The sequence below is a fragment of the Lygodium microphyllum genome, chromosome 7, assembly GCF_053477565.2.
Source record: "Lygodium microphyllum isolate KBCC chromosome 7, Lygodium_microphyllum_v1.1.10, whole genome shotgun sequence".
In the NCBI taxonomy this organism is placed as follows: Eukaryota; Viridiplantae; Streptophyta; class Polypodiopsida; order Schizaeales; family Lygodiaceae; genus Lygodium; species Lygodium microphyllum.
In genome coordinates this window covers 85484866-85510217 of record NC_141141.1, presented here as the reverse complement: position 1 = coordinate 85510217, position 25352 = coordinate 85484866, and the positions used below count along the sequence as shown (strand labels likewise).

General features: G+C 41.3%; 1 protein-coding gene across 2 annotated transcripts in view; it reads left to right on the top strand.

The window, feature by feature from the left end:
• Nucleotides 1-25352, top strand: part of NEDD1 (Transducin/WD40 repeat-like superfamily protein) — a 58669-nt gene that overhangs the window by 27191 nt on the left and 6126 nt on the right. For both annotated transcript variants that reach the window (XM_087681559.1, XM_087681558.1), the window contains exons 3-6: nucleotides 2160-2420; nucleotides 2500-2604; nucleotides 3092-3157; nucleotides 3261-3482. In XM_087681559.1, coding sequence (XP_087537685.1) covers nucleotides 2160-2420; nucleotides 2500-2604; nucleotides 3092-3157; nucleotides 3261-3482 — 654 coding nt within the window. The remainder of the gene's footprint in view (nucleotides 1-2159; nucleotides 2421-2499; nucleotides 2605-3091; nucleotides 3158-3260; nucleotides 3483-25352) is intronic.

The window sequence follows — 25352 nt, the reverse complement described above, 5'->3', positions numbered from 1 at the left end:
TTTGACATGACGGATCTAGGGATCCTTCACTTCTTTCTAGGCCTGGAGATCTATCAGATGGCACAGGGCATTTTTATCTCGCAGCACAGGTACATCTCTGAGCTTCTTTCGGAGTTTGATATGGCTGCGTGTCGGCCTATCTCATGCCCCATGGACCCCGAGTCCAAGCTTTTGACAGCTGGAGTTCCCCTTACCGATCCCACCCGTTACAGGTGCCTTGTCGGCTCTCTTATCTGGCTGCTTCACACTCGGCCGGATATCTCCTTTGTGGTGGCTTTATTGTCTTCTTTTATGCAGACTCCTACCCAGGATCACTGGCAGGCAGCCTTGCGGGTTCTTCGCTATTTACAGGGGACTCGATCCTTCGGGATCATGTATGGAGATGGGATTACCCTTTCTGGATGGAGTGATTCTGATTGGGCAGGTGATGTGGATTCGAGACGATCCACTACAGGTTATGCTTTCACCCTTGGATTTGGTGCTGTCTCTTGGAGCAGCAAGAAGCAGCCTACTGTGGCACTTTCTTCTACAGAGGCTGAGTATCGGGCCCTATGTTCGACCGCTATGGAGGCAGTTTGGCTCCGTCGCTTACTCGCGGAGATTGGCTTTTCCCAGACCGGACCTACGGAGCTGCGCGTGGATAACCAAAGTGCTCTTGCTCTGGCCAAGAACCCGGTGTTTCATGCTCGCACGAAGCACATTGAGGTTCAGTATCACTATGTTCGAGAGCGGATCGTGGATTCGGAGCTGGTGGTGGTCTATTGTCCTACGGCGGACAATGCAGCTGATCTCTTTACGAAGCCTTTGCCTCAGGCTTCTTTGCTTCATCACATGCGGTTCTTGGGTCTTCAGACTCTCCCAGGATCTGAGAGGGGGTGTTAGCCTGCTCTTTATCATTCTCAGTCTGTCATCTCCTGGTTGTGAGCTTCTGTCAGAGTCTGACAGGAGACAGAGGAGCTCTGTCAGTCATTTTAGTGGCTGTCCTGGTTAGCCAGCAGCCTGTGGGTGTCATACAGCCCAAACTGGGCTGTTTTTCTGCAGTCGGCCCATTTTCTGGGCAGGTCGGCCAGATTTGGCAGGTCGGCCAGTTTTCTGGCCTGGGGGCTATATATAGCAGCCCCCCCAGTCATTCCAGCATTGTGCTCTGCAGGTTCAGCACTGCCTCCGTCATCTCCGTCTCCGGCATTGGTGCTGCCATTGCTTCCAGTCTGTCCTGGTCCCCTCACTGACGCTCCGGGCTGCGTGCAGGGACTGCTCTGTCCATTTCAGTGTATTCAGCATTCATCTCAGTCAGTGCAGACTTTCTTCCTTCATTCTCTGCTTTCTCTCTCCTCTCCTCTGTGTTCGTGTTCTTCTTCCGTTGCGCACTCTCACAATACCCTCTACATATAAAGTCTCATAGTTTTCTTCCATCTCGAATAAAACTCATTTCTAACATTTTAGGAAACTCATATGAAACTTATGAAACCCTTTTCATATCTCCTGTTTTAGAAACCCTTGGCAACTATGTTCATATGCAGAGAGCTTGAGTGTGGATGTTGAGATTGATTGGTGCAATGGCCGAGTCTCACGATTCAATAGTACCATGAGGCCTTGGACTTTTGTTTGATCAGTCTTGATCATGTCGATGCCATCCTTGGAATGTGATGGTTTTTATGATAGATCGCGCTCTCTTTGTGTTGACTATAGGATCATGTAGTCTCTTTTGAGCTATGTAGTACAACTTGTGCCTGATAATGTACAATGACTGTTTTGATTTAGCAAATAAATTGATAGAAGTTGCAGCTAAGAACTAAGAACATTTAGAGCTGCCACTTTGAGGTTTGAAGAAAATAAAAAGTTTATACTTTCTGGTGGTAGCTTTCTCAGGAATGCTTTATATTCTAACATCAGTTGTGTTTTTAACACCTATCATTTGTTGGGATTGTTGTTGTGAGTCAAGCCCTTGAGATTCCATCTGAATCTGCACAGCAGTTATAACATGTTTGTGTAGAAAGTTTTTAACACCTATCATTTGTTGGGATTGTTGTTGTTGGGAATCAAGCCCTTGAGATTCCATCTGAATCTGCACAGCAGTTAAAACATGTTTGTGTTGAAAGTTGTGCTTTGAAATGTTTAATTATAGTTTTGGTTGGTATCATGATTACATTCGTTTACAGGAGTCTATTTTGGCTATCAGCTTCAGTTCCAAGGGCTCAAGATATCTATGCTCAGGGGGAACTGGCAAAGTGGTTAGAATATGGGACATGCAGCGAAAGAGGTGCATCAAATGGTTGAAAGGGCATGCAGACACAATCACAGGTGTTATGTACAATAGTAAAGATGAGCATTTAGCATCTATCAGTGTTAAAGGGGATTTGATTCTGCATAACCTTGCGTCTGGTACACGGGCTACAGAATTAAAAGACCCCCATGGTCAGGTATAAGGATGTCAAATTTACCTTGTGGCTTGCAGACTTTTAGTCAAATTTCACCTTATTATTCATTCCCTCTAATCAGGTATTACGAGTTTTGGAGTATTCTCGTCTGAGCAGGCATATCTTGGCTACAGCAGGTGATGATGGCTCGATACACCTTTGGGATACCACAGGGCGCAGTCCGAAGGTATATGGCTTCTTAATACGGACATTTAAAAAATCTTGTTGGGTTTGAGTTGGCGGGTTGAAAATATTTTAAAGAGGAACTGGTCAGATGCTTTGTATGTGCTGAATCATGGGACAAACTCTTCTTTTTTGAGGTTTCAATGGATATACATGTTTGGATCCGATGTTTTCAATACTTCCAACACATGAAAGATTGTGAGTTCAGACTAGTTTGGAGTTGTGCTAGGACAGCTCTTTGGAGGTATTCAAAAATCTAAATAGTAAAATGATCATTAATGGGTCATTTTGGATTGTGCTTGTTGGGCCTGGAACCGTCCAGAAATTTATGTTGTTATACAATGGATATTATGTGATTCAATTAGAATAATGACTGGAAAAGGTATTTATATTGTAGCCAAAAAAGACTTGCATACTAAGTACTTTAGGTTAAGGTTAATGTTGGGCAATGTGAGTTACTAACATATATATCTAACACATTTAATGCTCAGATGTCATGGATCAAGCAGCATTCAGCTCCTACTACAGGCCTGGCATTCTCTCCTTGTAATGATAAGGTCACTTTCTTATTACATGGAATATGATCTATCAATTTGAAACCTGTATAATGCAGCTGTTGTGAGCCAATGCTGAAAATTAATTATGACGTAACCTGTGCAGATGCTTATTAGTGTTGGTCTGGATAAAAAACTGTACACATTTGATCCAGCAATGAAAAAGCCAGTGCATTGCATTCCCTGTGAAGCACCATTCTCATCACTGGCTTTTAAAGATGATGGTTTGATATTGGCTGCTGGAACAAATAGTGGTCGTGTAGTTTTCTATGATGTTCGTGGCAAGCCTCAACCATTTACTATTCTTCGTGCATATGCCACATCTGAGGTAACTGCTGTGAATAACTCTCATTGACCTGAATGACTGTTTGATGTTTTTGTATGTCCTGTTACATACACCTTGTTACTCCAAAAACTTACACTTTCATTTTGTGCCACCTATTGACTTCATTACAACTGCAGAGGTAAGTTCTATAAATGGTGGGTTCCTTAGTCAAGCTTAGAAGTATCGAGGTCCACATTGGAACAGGGTAGTCAGGTACAATCTGTCTGATCCGTTCAGTCTGCAGACTTAATACGGTACCAAACATACACAAAACAATGCCAGATAAAATATGGTGTTTCATACGGTCATTAAAAACTACATAAGGAATTGAGGGTCAATCTAGTAAGTATTACTTGTCTCAACATGAGAGTCATAATCCAAGAAATAGTGTCATGAGGCATTATCTATTCAGTACTAACTTTGACCTTGTTGCTTCGACAGTAAATAGGATGAGAATTGAGACCAAATGTTGTAACCCAACGAGTACTAATAATGATAGGGTGTTAACTTGTAAGAGAGTTAGTGGAAAACTCAAAGGGAAGGTGTTAAGAGAGAGGTAGCAGAAGAGGAGGTGGTAAGGGAGACTAGGGCAAGAGGAGGTGGAGGTGGAGGTAGAGAAAGAGGAGGTGGTAGAAGAGAGGAAGTGGAAGAGGAAGAGAATGAGGAATAGGTGATGGGAAGAGAGGTAGAGGAAGAGGAGTTGGTAAGGGAGGTAGAGGCAGAGGCAAAGGAAGATGAAGATTTTTAATTTGTCTTTTTCTTTTTCCAAATTGGCAAGGTCTTTTTTTTTTGGTCCAGACGTATCAGATGGATCTGATGGACTTGATGGGTCAGATGGATCTGTTCTGTCTGTGGATGGAATGCAACTGTGCATTAGAAAGGCTGTCAATACTGAAAATGTGGCCAATATGAACTGCTGCTGCAACAGCTTACTTTCTAAAATAGTCTGAGTATAGGCTTTCCCTAAAAACATTCAGGGTAATCCATAATAATGTGGCTTATGCTTGAATGCAGTTATGTGATGCCTATATCCTAAATGTTAAGCCTACAACTTATAAACTTGCATCTAGCTGTATGCTGTGCCCACAAACGTGCATTACAAGTTTTACTTTTGTTGTTTGAGATCAAGGAAAAGTACTGCAGTCCGTCTCTAAGGTTTTGCAGAAGATTAGTAAAGCGGCTAATCCATTAAAGCTACCAGATTTTGGTTTATCAAATAATGGTTTTGGGGAGTTTTGTACTCACATGTATAAGGAAGTTTTGATTAAGTTTTACTGACCTTTGTAGGATAATTTAATGGATCTAGAGATCATAGGATTTTTAGGTTTTGAGATGAACTCTGGATTTTCATAGAAAGAGGCATTCTAGAGAACACTTGAAATGATACTGAAAAGGATTTTTAGGTTTAGAGATGAACTCTGGATTCTCATAGAAAGAGGCATTCTAGAGAACACGTGAAATGATACTGAATTTTTATAATATTCTAGAGAGGAGAGTTTGGAGGAGACTTTTGACACAGTGGGAGACAAAAGTCTGACTCCCAAGGGTTCATTTTGGTCTCAAAGGGAGCTATTTGCATCTTATTTCCAAAGGGGGGCCATCTATGAGGGAGGTCATATAGGGACCCAGGTCCTCGAGGAGGCTATTTTATTCCCATATGGTGTACCACAGTTTTAGATTATTATTTTTGAATCGTATTTTCCTAGACTCAGACATACATGAGATTAACATGGGAGAGATTTTGGAGGACTACTACTTCACATTTGTGAAGAAGTTACTAAAGAAGCAAGGATAGTTTTAGTTTTAATTGAGATTGTGAACTTGTCCAAGTTCCATTTTATAGGTTTGAGGATCATCACAAAGTTTCTTTTGTATTGGGTTGGCATTGACTTACTCCTACCACATCTTTGTAGTGGGTGGTGCTCATACTCTCTCCTTTCATGCTCCATTTTTTAGACCAATTGATGAAAAATGCAGAAAGTATGACAACAATGGAACATAAGCTGTAGAAAGCTGAAATGGATCAATGAATGAATGAATATGCTGAATATGATACGACAAGGGCCTCAAATCTGTCTCAAGGATGAGGGACGAGGTGAGCTGAGAGTGGGGTCGTAGATATTGAGAACAGCTCCAAGAGTGTGTTGTATCGTTGATGGAACTGAAACACAGCAGCAGCAGTTGACTAGGCTCATCATGATGTCTCTGGCAGTAGAGGGAGTGGAAAGCTGTCCTTTAGGGCGAGCTTGATGTTGAAGATGATGTGAATCAGCAAAACACAGGCAGCAGACAGAAAAGAAAGCAGTCCACACATGTAATGGTAATGTTGGTTGGTCAAAATGTGATGCAGCAGATTGGATGGTGTAGGTGACCGGAGGACAGCTTGAAACGCAGCAGTAACTTCCACAAAATGCAGCAGCAAACAGCTTCGAATGATGGCATTATCTGGGCGGTAGGTCGCCGATGATTGGGATGGGCAGGGCGGCAGCTGAAAGTGCTCCTCCATTGGGTTGGGAATAAAGGCCCTCGTGCTTTTAAACGTGCTCGAGTGTGAACACACCCTTAGCACACATATATATATCTAAAAACCTAAAGCTACACTCGTCATTGTACCTAAAATCGTGTAGACTCTCTACTTTGCTCTCTCTCACTCTCTCTGTCTCTCCGTGCACAACAAACACCTGCTGTCTCGATCTTTGTGCCTAACCCGTCACTACAAATTGGTCTCAGAGCTGCGGTTGAGGCGTTCGTGCTCCTTGGAGTTTGTGTGAGACATTTCTAGTGTTTCACGTGCGCAAAATCATCAGGTCGCCACTGATCTCAGGCACGTGTGTGTGTTGCATTGTCAGTCGACAGTCCAGAAACCTCGACAAGTCGTTTCTTAACCAAGTGACAGCAGGCGTTGACCTAGCAACGGGCAGTGGGCAGCAGCAGACGTGAGGTGCAGACAGTGGGCAGCGGCATACGGCAGTCGGTTGCAGCGAGACGGGCTGCGACGTTATTTCTGGGCAGACACAGGTCATGCGATCAGATGATGGGCTGCAACGTCATTTTTGGTCAGACGCGGGTCACGCGATCAGGTGATGGGCTGGCAGCTGTAAACGGGGAAGATTCATCATTTTTTCCTTTGCAAAAATTTTAAAATTTTTCAAAGGTTCCCTGCAAACAAGCCCTTTGCTCACTGACTGGCGTTCGTGCGTGCAAGAACAGTCAGGATTTTGGACAGATTTAGGCCCTAAAAATGTGGGGCTTTTCTCGAATTTGGGGATCTTATCGCAGAATTGGACAATCTGACTTGGAAATTGCAAAGTCGGTGCACATTTGCCGGGAATTTTGGGGCTTTTCACATTTTAGTGAAATTCTTTCAATTTCATTGAAATTAGTGCACACAGGACTTGGAAAATTTTGGGGATTTGTTCGGATTTGGTGCGAGCAAGATGCAATAGTGATATCTGTCTCAAAAATTGCAGGAATTTGTGACATTTTGTCCCCGACATTTGGGGCTTTTCATGTATGCACAAATTGGGCTGAAATTTACCCAATTTCTCGACATTGATGCACATTGGACCCCGTGCAATTCGGGGCTTTTGCAGTTTGGGGAAAATCTATGCAGCATTTGGTTAGTTTATGTACATGCAGGTTGAATTCCACGCAATTTGGACATCAACACTTGGTAAAATTTGGGGGTTTTGCTAAAATTGCTCTATTTTGGCAAAATTGGCTTGTTCTATGCATGACAAAGAAAATGTAGGTGGGCTTGATGCTTTTGAGCACAAAAATTTTGGGGCTTTTGACTGTTCGTGTCAAATTTTATGCTTGTGGGTACATGTACAACAGAAATTGCAGCTAAAATTTGGGATTTCTCACGTAATGTAATGCATATGTCCTTGGAACAGCTGTAATCAGTCGTGGAATGTTGTAGCACATGGTTTGGTGCTTCTGAAAATTTAATTACAGATCTGAAATCTGTGCTTCTAAGTGGTCATTTCTTACTGATTGGTACTTGTTTGTACCTTGGTCACTTGGGTGATAGTCTGGGCCTGCATTTGCTGATTTTTTGGTCATATTTGGGCTGAAAATCATGGCTGGCAGCAATGACGACAGTAATCTCATGCACATAAAGAAGCTTGAAGGAGCACATAACTTTGCAGTTTGGCAAAAGCAGTGCTACAATATCCTGTTGCAAAAGAAGCAGGCAAAGCCGATCAAGACACAAGGGGCAAAGCCCGTAGATATGAAATAGGACGATTGGGATGAGTTAAATGAGCTTGCACGCTCAACCATCGAGCTATCGATTTCTGACGCCTTGCTGTTTAACATTGAAGGTTTGGATTTTGCATATGCTATATGGACTCCATTGGAAGAACTGTATGCATAGAAGAGGGTTGTAAGGAAAGTGTATTGGCTGAAAAAGCTTATGGATTTCCGTATGAAAGAGGGTACAACAATATCTACTTACCTGAGTGAGTTTAACTCCATTTTCAGCTAGCTGGTTGCCGTGAAGTTAATGATTGATGAGGAATTTAAGGCTACTTTTTTGCTTTATACTCTACCAGAGAGTTGGGATTTATTCAAGATTGTTATGAGCAATTCTAATGTGATCCTTTTGTATGCTGATGTAGAGAGTGCTCTATTCATGGAAGAAATGAATCGGTAGAACAATGCATCCAATAAGTCTTCCAATGCTTTGCATACTAGGGGTAGATCACGGTAGAAAGGCAAATATGATAGCAAGGGATGCAATAAATCACGTGGCAAAGATGTTGAATGCCATCATTGTGGCAAGAAGGGTCACTTCAAACGTGACTGCTACAAATGGAAGAAAGAGAAAGGAAAGGGCAAGAAGATAGATGATAGCAAGGAAGAGAAGAAAGTCAGTCAGCCTAAGAAGAGCAGTGTCAAAATTAAATAAGTAAATGTAGTCACTCATGACAGTGATAGTGAGAGTGACGTACTCTTTGTCTCTTCACACTTTGGTGCACATGCTTTACTTGCAGATATAGATGATGACATGCATACGTGGATTTTCTATTCAAGTGCTTTCTTTCGTCACTCCTCATCGAGAGTGGTTCTCTGCCTATATAGGGGGTTGACATGGTGTTGTTCATCTTGGGGACAACTATGCATATGACATTGCAGGTATTAGCAGTGTGTAGTTATAGTTTCAGCATGGCTCTGTCTTCACACTTCAGCATGTATGGCATGTACCTCATCTCAAGAAGAGCTTGATTAGCATAGAGCAGCTAGATGATGATTGTATTCATACCACCTTTGGTGATGGAAAACGGAAGATCTGTAAGGGATCTAGGGTTATTGCCAGAGGTTGTAAGAGTGATACTTTGTATCCACTTCATGTATCTAGTATGTGTGACCATGTTGTTGTCGTGACCGAGCAGCCAAGCGTTTCTTTGAGGCATGGTTTGTTGGGACACATGAGTCAAAGCATGAATGAAAGTGCTTTCTTGTTTGGGTTACTTGCCTTGTTTTCGTTATGCTGATTTTGAGCATTGTGATGATTGTATTTATGGCAAACATGCACAGACATATAAAAAGTCTCTTTCTTTGAAATCTTCTCCTCTAGAGTTAGTACATTTAGATGTATGTCAGATGCCAAGATTATCTTTAGGGGGAAAGAAATATTTTGTTACGTTTTTCGATGATGCTACACGAAAGGTATGGGTTTATCTTATTCGTAGCAAGGATGAAGTACTCGATAAGTTTAAAAAAATCTTGGCATTGGCTGAAAATCAGACTGATAAGACACTTAAGTGTCTTTGCTTTGACAATTGTGGGGAATGTGTATCCAAGGTGTCCAAGGCCTTTCAAGCATTTTGTGACAACAAGGGATAAAGAGGGAGCTCACTACCCCTCGTAATCCACCCCAAAATGGAGTTGCAGAGCGAATGAATCGGACCATACAGGATAAGGTCTGTACGATGCTGTCTCATACTGCATTACCCCATGGTTTTTGGGTAGAGGCTGTTATGACAGCCGTTCACTTAATTAATCGGTTACCAAATAGGTCTTTTGGGGGAGGGGAGTTTCCCAAGAAGCGTGGTCGGGCAAGCCACCTTCATATGCTCATCTGGAAGTGTTTGGCTGCGAGGCTTTTGTGCACATTCGTAAAGAAAAACGTAGCAAACTTGAGCCAAAGTCTTGTAAATGCATTTTCCTAGGATATGGCGACGAGGGTGAAATGGAGTATAGATTGTGGAATCCCGAGAAAAGGAAAGTAGTACGCAACAATGACGTTATCTTCCGGGAAGATCGCATGCATAAACAACCCGAAAAGTCTGAGGAGGTCCGTAGGGTTGTATTCCGGAAAAAAATATCTTTTGGACAGCAAAATGTGCCCATTGTACAACAGCAAATACCTGTTGTAAATGAACTTGTAAATGCATAAATTGATGCTGGAAATGATCAGCCAGCTATTGCCCATGATAATGAGCCAGTACATGTGCAGGAACAGCCAGGACAACAAGCTGTTAATGCTGATTTGTAGGCTGAAATGCCAGGACAGCATGTTGAAAATGGAAATTTGCAAGAACAACCAACAAACAATGATCATTGGGTTAGATCGTCCAGGGCTCCTAGACAACCTGACAGATTTGTTCCTGGTGCAAATTATGTGGTTGATTATGTTATGTTGACAGATTGTGGTGAACCATCTTGCTTCAAGGAACCAATGGACAGACATGACAGCATGAAATGGTATAAAGCCATGTTGTCAGAGATGGAATCTCTTGAGAAAAATGGCACTTGGGACTTGGTGCAGTTGCCTAAAGGGCAAAAAACACTTCCATGTAAATGGGTTTACAAGATGAAGGTCACTTCTGGTTCCTCACAAAAGTACAAAGCAAGATTGGTTGCAAAGGGGTACAAGCAGGAGCATGGAATTGACTTTGATGAGATTTTCTCTCCTGTAGTCAAGATGATTACATTGAGAATCATTTTGGGCTTGGTTGCAGTTGAAGATATGGAACTCATACAGATGGATGTAAAGACTGCATTTTTACATGGTGATCTGCATGAAGACATATATATGCAGCAACCTGAAGGGTTTGTGGAAAAAGGGAAAGAAAAGATGGTATGTAAACTCAAAAGAAGTTTGTATGGGCTGAAACAAGCACTAAGAGAATGGTATCATAAGTTTAATACATTCATGCAGTCTCAAGGCTTTCAAAGAAGTCAAGTGGATCACTGCTTGTACACCAAGAAGGCAGCAGATGACAGCCTGATTATCTTAGTTTTGTATGTTGATGACATGTTAATTGTTGGCAGGGATACTCATGCCTTGGATTCACTGAAGCAAAGTCTTCATGGCAGCTTTGACATGAAGGATCTTGGTGATGCAAATCACATTCTTGGCATGTGAATACTCATAGATAGGTTGAAAGGATTCTCTATCTATCTCAGCAGGAGTATATCTCCAAGGTTTTGCAGCGTTTCAATATGGAGGGGGAGAAAACAATTGGGGTTCCATTGCCTCCATATGTGAAACTCAGTGCAGAGGACAACCCTACATCTAATGATGAGAAGGCTGAAATGGCCAAGATACCATACGCTTCACTTGTTGGCAGTTTGATGTATGCTATGGTTGCTATACGTCCTGACATTGCCTTTGCAGTGGGAGTGGTTAGTAAATACATGGCAACCCCTGGCAAGAAGCATTGGGATGCAGTGAAAGGTATTATGAGAGATACCTCAAAGGCATAAAGGAGTTGTGCATCTGCTTTGGGAAGCAGAAGGCATCTGTTGTTGGCTTTACGGATGCAGACTATGTTGGTCATGCGGATTGCAGAAAGTCTATTTTTGGGTATGTGTTTACTTTCATAGGAGGAGCAGTCTCTTGGATATCCATGCTACAAAAGTGTGTTGCATTGTCTACTACAGAGGCAAAGTATGTGGTTGCCACTGAGGCATGCAAGGAGGCTTTATGGCTTTCATGTCTGGTGGGACAGCTTGCCCATCACAGAGTTACCTGTTCTCCATTGTGATAGTCAGAGTGCTATCATGCTAGTACGGAATCCTGTCTTTCATGCAAAGATAAAGCACATATAGGTGAAGTACCACTTCATTAGAGATGTACTTGACAACAAGAGCATTGAGTTTGTCAAAGTGCATATAGATGATAATCCTGGAGCCCTTCTCACAAAGGGTCTTCCAACAGAATGGTTTGCTCATTGCCGACAGATGATGGGAGTTGGATAGATATATGTATTTCAGCTTTGTACATACCTAGACTTAGCTAATTCTTTTCTCCTCTTAAGTCACATTGCCTTTAGGTGGGAGGTTGTTGGGAATAAAGACCCTCGTGGCTTTAAGTGTGCTCGGGTGTGAACACATCCTTAGCACTTGTACTTACACATATATATCTATCTAAAAACCTAAAGGTACACACTTGTCATTGTACCTAAAATTGTGTATACTCTCTACTCTACTCTCTCTCACTCTCTCTGTCTCTCCGCGCACAACAAACACCTGTTGTCTCGATCTTCGTACCTAACCCGTCATTACACACTGATGGGGATGTCCTCTAGAGAAGCGGCATTAGGGTGAAGAAGGTGGAAATCTCAGAACAGACTAGCAATTGCCTATGATGGTGTATGGACAACAGTGTGAGATTAGATGACTGAAACTTGAAGGTGGCAATGATGAATGACCAAAGGGATAAAGTGACATCCACAAGTGATTCTATTTATAAGAAATTTTGGCGCATTTGTCCTACTGTAAAAAAATAAAGCCATTTATTTTTGTTGATCAGCATTAATTGTTTTTTGGGGTTGTTTTAAAAAGAATAAAATAATGATTAAAGCCTTGTAATTTGTGAATAATGCTAACCCTTTTAGTGGCTCAACAATTGAGATTTGGCCATTCTCACCTGCTAAATGTCCCAATTGATGAACATCTCTTGTTAGAGTGTAGAGGGAAGATTGAGGAGTGTTGTTGGACCACCTTATATGCATGTATTCCAAGACATCCGCATTTGTCATTTGCTGAACTTCTAGTAAGAACCACCGATGTAAATGTCGATGTAGAGGACTTGAGCTGAGGGTGAAGAATGTAGCAGCCAAGGGACAATTGGTGTAGAAGATGATGTTGAGGAGTAGTTGGTTGAAAAAACATAGCTACTTGGAGCGTGCTTGATAGTAGGTGACTGTTAAAGATGACATGGAGAATGCTGAAAAGCAGCTTGAAATCAAAACACAGCCTTTTGATGCTATTAAATGGCTGGAGATAGCTGTAGAAGGAGATGGAGAAGGTTGAGAGCTGAAAGATAGCAGGAGGGAGATCTCTAGAGGGCAGGGCAGCAGCACTGGTAGGTGGCAGTAGCATTGGTGGCAGCAGGTTAAAAAGGGCAAGCAGCAATGGCCGATTGGGTAGCACTTTGGACAGCTGGATGGCATCTCCTTTTGGTGAAGACAAAGGCAACAACATTGGGTGGCAGCTTTTGTGGTTGGAGGAGTATGTGATGATGAAAATAATGATGAAGAAGGTTGGCATAACATGTAGAAAGAGGATGAAAGTGGTGTGTGCACAATCCTTATTTATAGAACATATAGGAGTACAAGGTTGATGTAAGATGTGGAAAGAGGATGAAAGTGGTGTGCGCACATTCCTTAATTATAGAAGATATTGGAGCATGTTGGCCCAGATGTGAAGTAATTTCTAACACAATCCTCAAGGCAACCTAAAAAAAAAGCCACATTTTTGTACTAGGGATGCACAAAGTGTATTTTTATAGTAAAACCTAACCCTAAATGGCTTAATCGTCATATGAAACCTAAACCTAGTGTCACTTAGAGTCCTAGAACACTTGGGATAACAATTACTTTAATGAGGAGTTTAGTAGCCTAAGAAGCCTTGAACATGTATCCATTCAAGGCCATGAGATGGCTTAGAAGATCCTTGAAATGAGCGGATTGATCTAGGAACTGTAACAAAATCCTAGAAAATTAAACTGAGATATAAGGTCATGTTCGCACAAATTCATCCAAGTGGATATAGTAACCTATGATAGTAAAAAGTATGGTGGATCATGGAACAAATGGAATTGAGCTTAAGGTTTGCTGAAAAGTGTGGAACTTTGGTCAAGAAAGAGCCTTTGTGAAAAGATCAATGGGTACATAAGACAACTCTAGATCTCCAATTGATATCTGCTCACAAACATAATGGGAATAAACTTCTATATGTTTTGTGCGGGCATGGAACATTGGGTTCCATACAATGGATAAAACACTTTGGTTGTTTGTGTTGGTAAGTGTTGGAGTTGTTTGGTACAGATGGAGATTTGCGGGTAGTTTGTGGAGGCAAACACACTCTAATGTGGTTGTGCGTGTTGCTTTATACTCAGCCTCACAACTAACAACAACAACAATTGCAGTTTCTTTCTTGTTGAACCAAGAAACAGGAGACATTCCCCAAGAAGCAGCAATTGACAAGAATCAGCCTTGCATAGCACGAAGCTCAATGGCAATGGTTGGGTGGTGGATGCTTGCAAGGGATGTGATGAAAGTAAGCTGCTCTGATACCATTGTTGGCTCAAGTGTGAAGTAATCGCACAATTAATTGATAGAGAATGAAAGATAATGTGAGAACTAATCAATGCACAATTATACTCAATCACAAAATGAGAGGCAATGTATTAATGACTGAAAGGGAGTATGACGCTCAAGGCGACCAAAATGAATAATGCCACACTTATGTGCTAGGGATGCACAATGTGGCTCTTTGTGGTAAAATTTACTCCTAAGCAATTTAACCATCATATGAGACCCTAGCCCTAGTGTCACTAAGGGTCCTAGAATAATGGAGGCAACAATTGTTTTAATGACAGTTTAACAGCCTAGGAAGCCCAAAACATGAATCAAAGGGCATCAATACGTAGCCATGTACAAAGCCAAGAATGCAAACATGCTTTTTTGGATTTGTTTAGTGAGCCAAAAAAGGAGCCAAAAAAATCATGATAATTTAGAATGAAAGTTTAGATAGCTCAACAATGCTTTCCCAGGGTTTATCAACAATCAATAAAGGTAGGATTATGACAATGATTTTCTTCCTCACAAGAATAATTTGAGCTTGCTTATTTAAGTTATCCATGAATTGCAATAGTCTAATAGATGCCATCATTCTCACTTTGAGTCTCAAGAAGAAATCCTTAGCAACGCTTTCGCATGGTCTACTCAAGTAATCTTGGAGCTTTTGGCCCATCATAGTTAAACTTTTGACAGATAATGCATCATGGTTGTCAAGTACGAAAGGTATGATACGGTATTGTACGATAAAATATGATACTAATTGGTTTGTTAAGGTTTTTAAAGGTAGGGTACAATGCTAGTACATAAAAAAAAGCTTGGTTATTTTGGACTACAGATGATAGAACACATGTTTAGAGCTAAAATAGCAATGTCACTTGAGTTAATAGGATGAATACATGAGGGTAACAAGGCAAATCTCATATACAACACGGTACAAGTAGATAGATGGGAGTGTATATGTAATACATCATACATGTAGTGTGGATAGACACAGAGACTCTTCTCTTTTGAGAGAGAGAGAGAGAGAGAGAGAGAGAGAGAGCGAGAGAGAGCGAGAGCGAGAGAGAGAGAGAGAGTGAGTGAGTGTGCTAGCTATTTTGAAGCTTCTCTCTTAGCAAAGCAAACAAGAACAAAGGTGGATGAAGAGGATGGCACGCTTAGGACTTGTCATTGTTGCTGATGCTCTTTTACTTGTCAGTGGGACTGTTATGTCCTTTAGATAAGTTCAATGCTACTTTCATGTTCTTCGAGGCTATCACAATTTGTGGAACGCCATCTTGACCTCTTTACGGGCCATGCAACCTCTTCTCTTCGAACCAAGGGGCCCCTTGGTAGGATTCGATGATTAATGTGTTAGCATTCATGATTGTCATGCCTTGTCATCTCTTGCATGTGAGCCTCAGTTTGAGTCATAGACAAGGACTTTAGGAGATTTGACTTGTCTATCACTTGTTTTGATAGAGGAGGTAGCTCATTCTAGAGCAACCATTTAATTGCCTTTCAATGCACTACTCCTCCAATTGGAATTTTGTGTGCATTTTCGGGCAGTTTTTGCGTATACCAGTCTAGGTTCACCTATTGGACATTGTCCACATTCATCGGGATTTTTTTGAGTCTATTTGACATTTTTTGAGTATTAAATGCCGGTCGGATCAGCATTAAATGTTGATTGACCATATTTTAGGCCTTTGGATGCAGGCCAGCTAGATTTAGGAGTGTTTGGCTATTTATAGCCACTTGCCACTACCTTGGCAAATTATCTTCCATTCTTCCCTTGCAGGTTTGAGAAGTGTACACTTTGACTCTGTCATCTTTCTCTGTCTCTAGTATTGCCATCATCATCGGCTTGATCTAATGTCCTCATTGATGTTGTGGGCCGTCATCATCGGCTTGATCTAGTGTTCTCATTGACGTTGTGGGTAGCGTGCAAGGATTGATTAGTCCTCCTGTATCTTGCATTTGTTCCTTGTTTAATGCAGATTTCTTTTTTCTTTCCTTATTGTCTCTCGCTCTCTCTCACTTCCTTTGTCTTTGTGTTTGTGTTTCCTTTTTGTTGTACACTCTCATATGGTATCATCGCCCAAGTGAGACAGAGAGCTGATTTCTTGTAGGGGAGACCACCCCAAATCTCTAGGTGGCCTTGCCACATCAACGTTTGTTGAAAATGCAGCTTTTTGTTTGGAGGTGTCAGTTTTTCTTGAGCAAGTTCCTCGTTCTTTGTTGCAAATCCCTCTCTTGTTGGAGGTGATAGGCTTCCTTTGTTAGGCGACCATCTTTTGCAACAAATGCACGGCTTTCTTGGTCAAGCGACAACTTTTCTTAGCAAATGCAACATTCTTTGTTTTCTCCTCCAAGTGGACCTTCTACATCGACTTCCTTGTGATCATGTAGCCATTTTCTCTTGTTTTGAGGTTATCTACAGCCAAAATGCAGATTTCTTATGGGTGTTTTGCAGGATATCAAAGATGTCTTTCAATTAGTTTTGCGGCTTTGATGATACACTTGAGGAGCATTCTCAACACTCTTCCAAACCACGACGAGATTATCGTGAAGATTATTGTGTGGATCTTGAAGAATGGAGATCATCTAGCTCGCTTGTTTGGGAACCCTCTCCTTCCTATTCTCTCCATGTTTCATAGAAGGCTCGTTTTACTGGCCTCCATATGCCATCCATGGCACCCTCGATACATGTGCTCGTACTCCCTTTTTTACCCAAAGAAGACCGTCTTGATGGTTCAAACTACTTGCTTTGGTTGTGTCATGAGCAAGGTCGATTGTATTCTTGATACCTTGGATCTTTGGGAGCTTGCTACCCATCCTATTTCCCATCTAGTAGAGGATCCCACCATTGGATCATCAGTGGATCGTGTAGCCTTATGGGATCAGCTCAACTCTAGAACTCCATCTTTTCTTTTTATGAGCTTACATAATTTTGTCCTAGTGCATGTGCTTGCTTCTTTGTACCATCAAAAGACATTCACCCACTGTACTACTCTCAAGAAGAAATTACAGATGCTCGCTGTTGATGATTCTCCTTCATGAAGGATCATATCAACATGTTGGAGGATATGAGGGATGAGCTTGCATCCCTTGGCAGGACGATCTCTTCTCGAGTGTGGACAAAGCTTGCTTCTTTGTACCATCAAAAGACATTTACCCACCGCATTACTCTCAAGAAGAAATTATAGATGCTTGCTGTTGATGATTCTCCTTCATGAAGGATTATATCAACATGTTGGAGGATATGAGGGATGAGGTTGCATCCCTTGGCAGGATGATCTCTTCAAAGGATATGGCCATGATTCTTCTGACTCAGTTGCCATCTCCCTGCTTGGTTGTCTTGCCTCACTGAGTCAAACGCTTCTATGGGAGGAGCTTGCCCCACTTGTTTTGGAGCATGATGAGTGTGTTAAAGAGGTTGCGAGTGGATCCACCTCCGCCAAAGCTTTTGTTGCAAATTCGGGAGGGGGGAATGAGAAGAAAGAGAAGGCAAAGGCTAAATGACAAGAGAGTTCTTTAAGCTATGACTTCGACTTGGAGAAACCTGAATGTCAATACTATGGGAAGGGGAGACATTCAGAGGAGAAATGTTGGAAAAAATATCATCATCTTCATTTGGGAATGAAGGATGGAGCTAAAACATCCGAGTCTTATACCTTTGCTCCAACAGTTACCCATAAGTTAATGTTCCTTCGTATTGCTTAGTGGAAGGGGCCTTCCTTAGTGGTTGTCCCGTCTTTTGAGAGACCTTGGCTGGTCGATAGTGAAGCTTCTAGTCATATGACTCCACCAGGTGATTTCTTGTTGGATCTTTACCCTTCTGAGGATTTCGTCACTATTGACGACATTATCTCGGTGCCTATTAGTGGTGTTGGCACTTTGCCTTTATTTCATTATCGTGGGTTGAGGTCCCTTTCATAGGCCCTTTATGTTTTAGACTTGGGCTTTTTATTTCTCTCAGTTTATGGCCTTAGTAGGCTTGGTACTCCAGTTGTCTTCATTGATGAGGCCGTTTGTATTGAGGATTCTTTTGTAGGGGTTGTTATCACGACAAATTGATAGGAGAAAGGGCTTTATAGGCTCCATTTTCCTTCTCTTATGTAGGGTCCTCCGAGGCAATTTCCTATTGCTACACCTGTTCCCACTCGTGCACCATCTATTTCATAGATTCCTTCCCATTCCCCACCCTCTCCTCCAGTGGTTCCCTCCTACCATCCATCCCTTTTAGAGGGGGATGATCTTGGTGATGCGGCTGTGGATTCCTTGGCCTCTAGTGTTTTAGAGGGGGTTTTCAAGATCGTGAGGAGCTTCTTCATCGGCAGTCTTCATCGACGCGGACTTTATCGATCTTGGCATTCCTCTTGCCATCCCAAAATCAGCTTTTTCCTTGGCCTTTCACCCCATCTAAGATCTGAGAGGGGATGTTAGCAGTCATGATTGTCATGCCTTGTCATCTCTTACCTGTGAGCCTTAGTCTGAGGTAGAGGAGGACTTTAGGAGCTTTGACATGTTTGTCACTTGTTTTGATGAAGGAGGTAGTTCATTCTAGAGCAGTCATTTTATTGTCTTTCAGTGCATTTTTTTCTCCAATTGGGATATTGTGTGTATTTCTTAGGCCATTCTTTGCATACATTAGTTTGCCTTCACTTGTCGGACATTGTCCACATTTGTCAAGACTTTTTTGAGTCCGTTTGACATTTTTCCAGCATTAAATGTTGGTCGGCCATATTTGAGGTCCTCAGATGTAGGTTGGCCGAATTTAGGAGTGTTTGGCTATTTATAGCCACCTCCCACTCACTTGGTAGATTATCTTCCATTCTTTCCTTGCAAGTTTGGTAGATGCATACTCTAATTCCATCATCTTCCTTCGTCTCTAGTGTTGCTGTCATCATTAGCCTGATTTGTTGCCCTCATTGACATTGTGGGCTGCGTGCACGGACTATCGGTCCTCCTTTTGTATTTAGCATTTGTGCATTATTTAGTGCAGATTTCTTTTTTCTATTCTTGCAGTCTCTCTCTATTCCTTTGTCTTTGTATTTGGGTTTCCTTTTCGTTGTGCACTCTACATAATGATCGGTTGCTTTTGGGTCGTGATTTAGCCAATTTTACTTATATAGGATAAGGATTGGCTGGTCCAAAAGGGCAACACCACGTGGAGTCTTGAGAAAGGCCTAGTGTGGTGGACATCTGTGCTAATGATAGTGTCAAAATATCGTTTTCGATCCAAGGTCTTCATTTGGTGAATGTTGATTGGTGCGCTTCCTCTTGCCTCTGCACTCTCCAAGTAAAGGATTTCCAATGGTCTCTACTTCTTTTGTGAAGTTTCGGTAGAAAATCCTTGCCATTGGTTTCTTACTTGTCTGGTGGCGTGGAAGGCTTGGTCACTACTATTGGCCATTTGGTTCTGAGTGGTTGGGCTATTGATGCTTTGAAAAGACTGGGTCTTTGGACATTCCAAGTTTGTGGATCTTATACAGGTTGATATGAAAGTGTTTTTTCCTTTCTTACGCTTCCATGGTTGTTGCCTTATATGAACCTAATGTCATGGAGATGTGAAATTTTGAGATGCTTTAATCTTGTTAATAATATTTAATTAAGATATTAATCAAATGTACAAGGTTGTTTAGCATGTGTGATGCACATGGTAGTTATTTTATGGTAATAGGCCAAGGACCTTGAGGATGTAGTGGGAGCTAAAGGCAAAAGTTGTAATAAGTTATACTTGATAAGTACTAGGTGATACCCAGTGTTAGATTTTGACCTATATCAATTTATTGATCACTAATGTGAGTAGTGACATTAGAGACTAGGCGTTAATTAATTAATCAATGTCAGTCTAAGGGTTAATAATTGCTCAGGGATACTTAAAAGAGAAATTGGTATAGTCAATTTAATTATTGACTGGTGAAATTAATTTTTTTGAGGACTAGAATAATTAGTGATTTAATTTTTAAAATTAATGATTTGAAAATTATATTAATATTAATTATTAAGTTATTTAATATTTTAAAAATTATTAAGTTGATTCTTAGAATTAATATTTCAAAAATTAATTTAATAAGTTGGATAATGTTAGAAAATGGGATTAAAAGATTGCCACTTGGTAAAAATTACCTATGCAAGTGGGAAAAACGTTTTTAGGGGTTGATGGAGTCTACTCAGGCCATTGTGAGAGAGAAGGAGGTTGCTAGAGATCAAGGAGAGGCTATTAATATGATTTGTAGCCACCAGGGATCAGTCCTACAGCAAGTGACAGTAGTTTGGAGCCCTCCAGGAGTAGATGACAGCAGTCCAAGGTCTTGGTGTAGAGTGAGCAATGATGTTATTTTTGATGAGACAAGCAGTTGGTACACATCTAGTGGTGATGCATTGGATGATGGTGATGGTGATGATAGTTATGTATAGAAAGAAAAGTAAGAATCATGAAGCCTTAGTAGACTAGAAATATCATTTGGTACTACATCTACGATTAGCTTTTGGTCTGGGAGACTAAGGAGCAGTCCCACATCTTTAGTTGCATCTACTAGTATTGCAGGTGAAGACAAAGGGAAGAAGGAAGTGTCAGATGGTAATGATGCATCTGCTAGTCATTTAGGGTTTGATGGAGATTCAAGTAGTTTAGAGAGTTTGGATGATGAGCTTGGTATTTCTTCAGTCAAGACACTAGGTGTACAGGGAGCACATAGTAATGTAAAGGTTCCATTAAGTGATCTAGTGGTATGTAGGTCTAGTAGGGTTGACAATATATAGGAGGGGCAGTAGTCTTTCTGGTGGTCCTATAGATGACAACTTTCATGGTTGTTTGATCAAGGCAGTAGCAGTTTTTCAGTATTTCTTGTGATGAAACTTTGAAATTTTTCTCTATAACATTTTGTCTCATTTTCCATCCATCTCTCAAGTCAGCATTTTCCAGCAATTTGAGCCATGAGATGAAGAGATTTCAGTCAATCTTTGTTGTAAATCCTAATTTATAGTAGAGATTGGGGTTTTGACAGTCGCCCTGGGATGCGTGCTCAGAATTGAGGACTTAGGACTTGAATTCTAGTAGCTGAAATTTAGGAATTTCAAGGAGATTCAAGAGGCCAGCCAGCCAATATTAGATTTGGGGCTGAATTTGTTTTTTAAGGAGCAGGGTGAAGGTCAATCCTCGAGCAAACCAAGGGGCAAATTGGTTTGGAGGCTTACTAGTCATTTATGACAGCAAATGGCATTTGGATTAGCAAAGGAGGTTCGAGGATCTCAGTTGTACTCCATCCATTTGCAATAAGAGTTAAAGAAATATTGCAAGGGACGCTAGTTTTGGGGCCAACATGTTTTCCATTGTATAAGACTAGCGCTCCGCTCTAGTACTTGCATAAGCGTAGGTATTCATTATCCTAGCGCTTTGTGCAAGTGCAAGTCCTGAGGTAGCCTGTAACCAAAAGCAACCAAAAGCCAAATGATCAAAGCACCACACTTCCACATCTAAATTATATCATCTAATCTTCAAACAGTCTTCTTTTACAAGCATTGCTATCAATGATAGCAAGTGTTCTCATTTGCATATGCATGGGCGGTGCAATTATGGTTGAAGCATTGCAAAATTTTATCCTTTAGCACAAAACTCATTAGGGTGCTTGTAAAGTGAAGGTTTTTATACTTCCCTCTCTCCCCCAGCCCCCCACCTTGAACATACTTCTCTTAAATTCTTGTCCCATGGCATTGGATTTGAGGATTCTCTCTCTCTCTCTCTCTCTCTCTCTCTCTCTCTCTCCATTTCCCACTTACATAATCTTATAGATTTGTAACTTGCTCTTTATGTTTAGCAAACAATACTATGATAGGAAAGAAACATAGACCAAATATGTTTAGTTAGGTTTTAGGACGCTTTCCCAGCATTGGTACTTGTTTTTGACCTATTCACTATGAATTAATAAGCACCTTTTATGCGCCATGTAATTTTCTCTCTCATGCTCTCTCTGTCTCTCAACCATTGTATGAAACAGGTTATGCCATTTCCATAGGACTTATATAGAAACATTAACACACTCCAATTTTATGTAAGTACAAATTTTTTGTTTTAATTGTGTATGATACATTTTGCAAAAGAAAAGATTTGAGCCTTCTAGTTTTCAAGATATTATGAGACGTGGGTAAAAGACTTGAATGATAAACTTCAGGTTACCTACACAATCATCATATCTCGATAGTAGTTAACTGTTAACTACTGATCGTGAATCAAATCAGATTGAATGTGTTATGACGGGAGCCCATCACCCCAAAACCAAATCCTTAGCTCCCTCCCACCTAAAGAAATCTACGTGAAGCATAGGCCCATGGCTGCAGCCTCATAACCTGACACAAACATTGATAAGAAATTAGTGTTTGGAGCACAATTCTAACCTTTTAGGCCATTCATTACTGTCACAACACCACAGATATAACAGCTTGCTGCTATTAATCATGACCCCTTCCTTGGAAGGCACACCATATCCAAAAAATGTTGCCTCTTATAGCCTCCTTTGGATAGCTACTCGCAATTGTGGTAGCCAATAGTAGCTTGTTGATCTACACTCCATTGACCGCATTATAACTGGTATTGCTAGATGATCATCTTGGCCTACTTCATGTGCAAGATTATGAGAATGGATGGCTCTCCCTTTTATCACTAGAGGCTCTCTATAAATACACTATACAACCTTGTCCTCACTATTCAATGGTAGGCCTTATTGACTTCTTTACCCGAGTTATTCATCGACTCATGACAGTTCTATTGCAGCATTCCGCGTATCCTACCAAAAAAGAAAACTCTTCCTCAGTTATTACTGTCCTTCTAAAATGCATACATCTTCTTTAATGGTCAAGTAGGAGGGAGCAATCACCTCGTTTTCTGTAATCAGCAAGGTGACGAGGTTGCAATAGTGATAACACACTTTTCTCCTTGGATTTTCCTTTCCACGGGTAGTAGGCAAGCTATTTGGACCACCTCCTCAATAGAGTGGTGTGTGGGTCATGCGGCCAAGGGGTGCAAAGCTTTGTCTAAATTGGAATAGTGCATCCATATCCTCATAAAACTTCAGGCATAGGGAGCAGAGCAATGAGGAAAAAAACAATGCAACTTAAAATTTGTTGATCCAAAATTCAATTGAAGGTTCATCAAAGATGGAAAGGGGGGAGATAGAGAGAGGGAAGGCTTACCCAGTGAGTGGTGGGTGCAAGATTTATTTGCTTCGTCGTCGTCTTCTTCTTCTTCTTCTTCTTCTACTATTGATGAGAAAATTGCTATGATTAGCTTCTTTCTTATTGCTTAATAAAGTTGTTGACTACATGGTAGAGAGAGAGAGAGAGAGAGAGAGAGAGAGAGAGAGAGTGGTCTAGTGATGGTAGGGAGTTGGGTAGAGATGGGAATGGTGTATCTTGGCTTGTCGATGGATAATCTTATGCTTAGATAAACTATTTTCTTTCTTAGCTCTTACTAGGAGTCGGCGGATCATCAGCTCCCTATAGTAGTACTCTTGCTCTATAACTGATGCTTCATAGTGATCCAACCTTAGTCTCCTCTCCTTTAGGAGGATGGCATCCTTGATAATCCACTGTGACATGTTGGCGTGTAGGGACATTTTTTTGGGTGGGGGGGATGATTTAGGGTGGCCTTTTGAAAGAGGGAGAGAGGATGATCCTGGGATGTAGTAGCAGTCGTCGAAGTCGCTAATAGCAGGTGATCCCTCCTGGAGAGAGAGAGAGAGAGAGAGAGAGAGAGAGAGAGAGAGAGAGAGAGAGAGAGAGAGAGAGAAAGTTATATTAATGTCTTCTAAAGACCAAAACTGGCCTATGAGACAAATTGTGATACAACTGATGAGGTCCAGCTATCCAAAATAAAAGTGCTGAATGAAAAGCTAAAAACTGGAAATTGAAAATACGGTGCTGTGAGTGTGATAAGTGTCGTGTATGTGTATGTGCGTATGTAGCTCTGGTACTCCAGATAATGGCTACAAAAGGGGAACAAATGTCGGCTGTGATAGGGGAACAACTGTCGGCTGTGATAAAGTGGTGCGATGTGTATATGTAACAGATGCACAGAGAGAGAGAGAGAGAGAGAGAGAGAGAGAGAGAGAGAGAGAGAGAGAGAGAGAGAGGCAGGAGGTCAATTGTTCGGCATGGCCAAAGAGACCATTAAGGGCTTTCCACATGCAATGAGAGAGAGAGAGAGAGAGAGAGAGAGAGAGAGAGAGAGAGAGAGAGAGAGAGAGAGAATTAAAAGACGCAATTTGAATTTTTATTTTTAAAACGTTAGAATCCTCAAAAAATTGTGCTTTCACCATGTCAGCAGCATCAGGTTTGGTCACAACCTTGGGAGATGTGGAAATAAGAGATAATATAGATTGAAGTGATAAAGTGTGCATTTTTAGTTTATGTGAATTTTATGCTTGTTGTAATTAGTGTTAGATTAGATTATTTACCATCCTATTTGAGGAGGAAGGTTGGTTTCACCATGAGGAATGCATTCATCTTTGATGCTTCGTTGGGAGTGTAGAGTTGTATAGTTCACTCAAAAGGACTTCTTCATTAGTAGCTCGACTTAATTGAGCTAATAGATATCCTCCCTAGATAGGATTTGCTCTCTTGGCATGCTGCAGTTTCTTCTATCCCCCTCTAATCACTCTGCTTCCTTTGTACTTTGTTCGTGATGTCTCAAATTCTATGCACGATGGCCTAGAGTCATCTTACATCTTGCAATCATGTTATCTTGTACTTTTTTCGTAATTAGTACAATTATGTTTTACGGAGAGAGAGAGAGAGAGAGAGAGAGAGAGAGAGAGAGAGAGAGAGAGAGAGAGAGAGAGAGAGAGAGAGGCTTGGAATAAATTATGGCATATTAAGGACGATAAAAAGAAGTGGCAAGAAAGATTCCTTCAGCTTTGGAAGTCTAAGGTTCCCTATCGAGGAAAAGGCTTCTTGTGGAGATTGTTGATTGGTGGTCTTCCAACTGAAGAGGTGCTGCGTGCGCGAAAGATCTTTGCTGGTCGTCGTGTATTTTGCACTACATGTGATGAAACATTGCTTCATCTTTTTGCCTCTTGTCCAGTAGCGTGACAGATTTGGTGTTTTATTTCTAGCGTCTGGCTCTCGGCGACTCAGCTCTAGATAACAGCCCGGTCATGGATTATGGGAAAGCTGCCCTCCATGCCTTCTTTGCATTCTGATTATTCTTGCCTGTTCCAGTTCCTTGGATGGACTGCCTTATGGCATATTTGGCAAACTCGGAATGCCTTCCTTTTGATTCGGTCTCGGGCATCCATGGTCATGTGGCTCGTATTCGAGGTTTAGTGCTATGGTAGATTTCTTCTATGATATC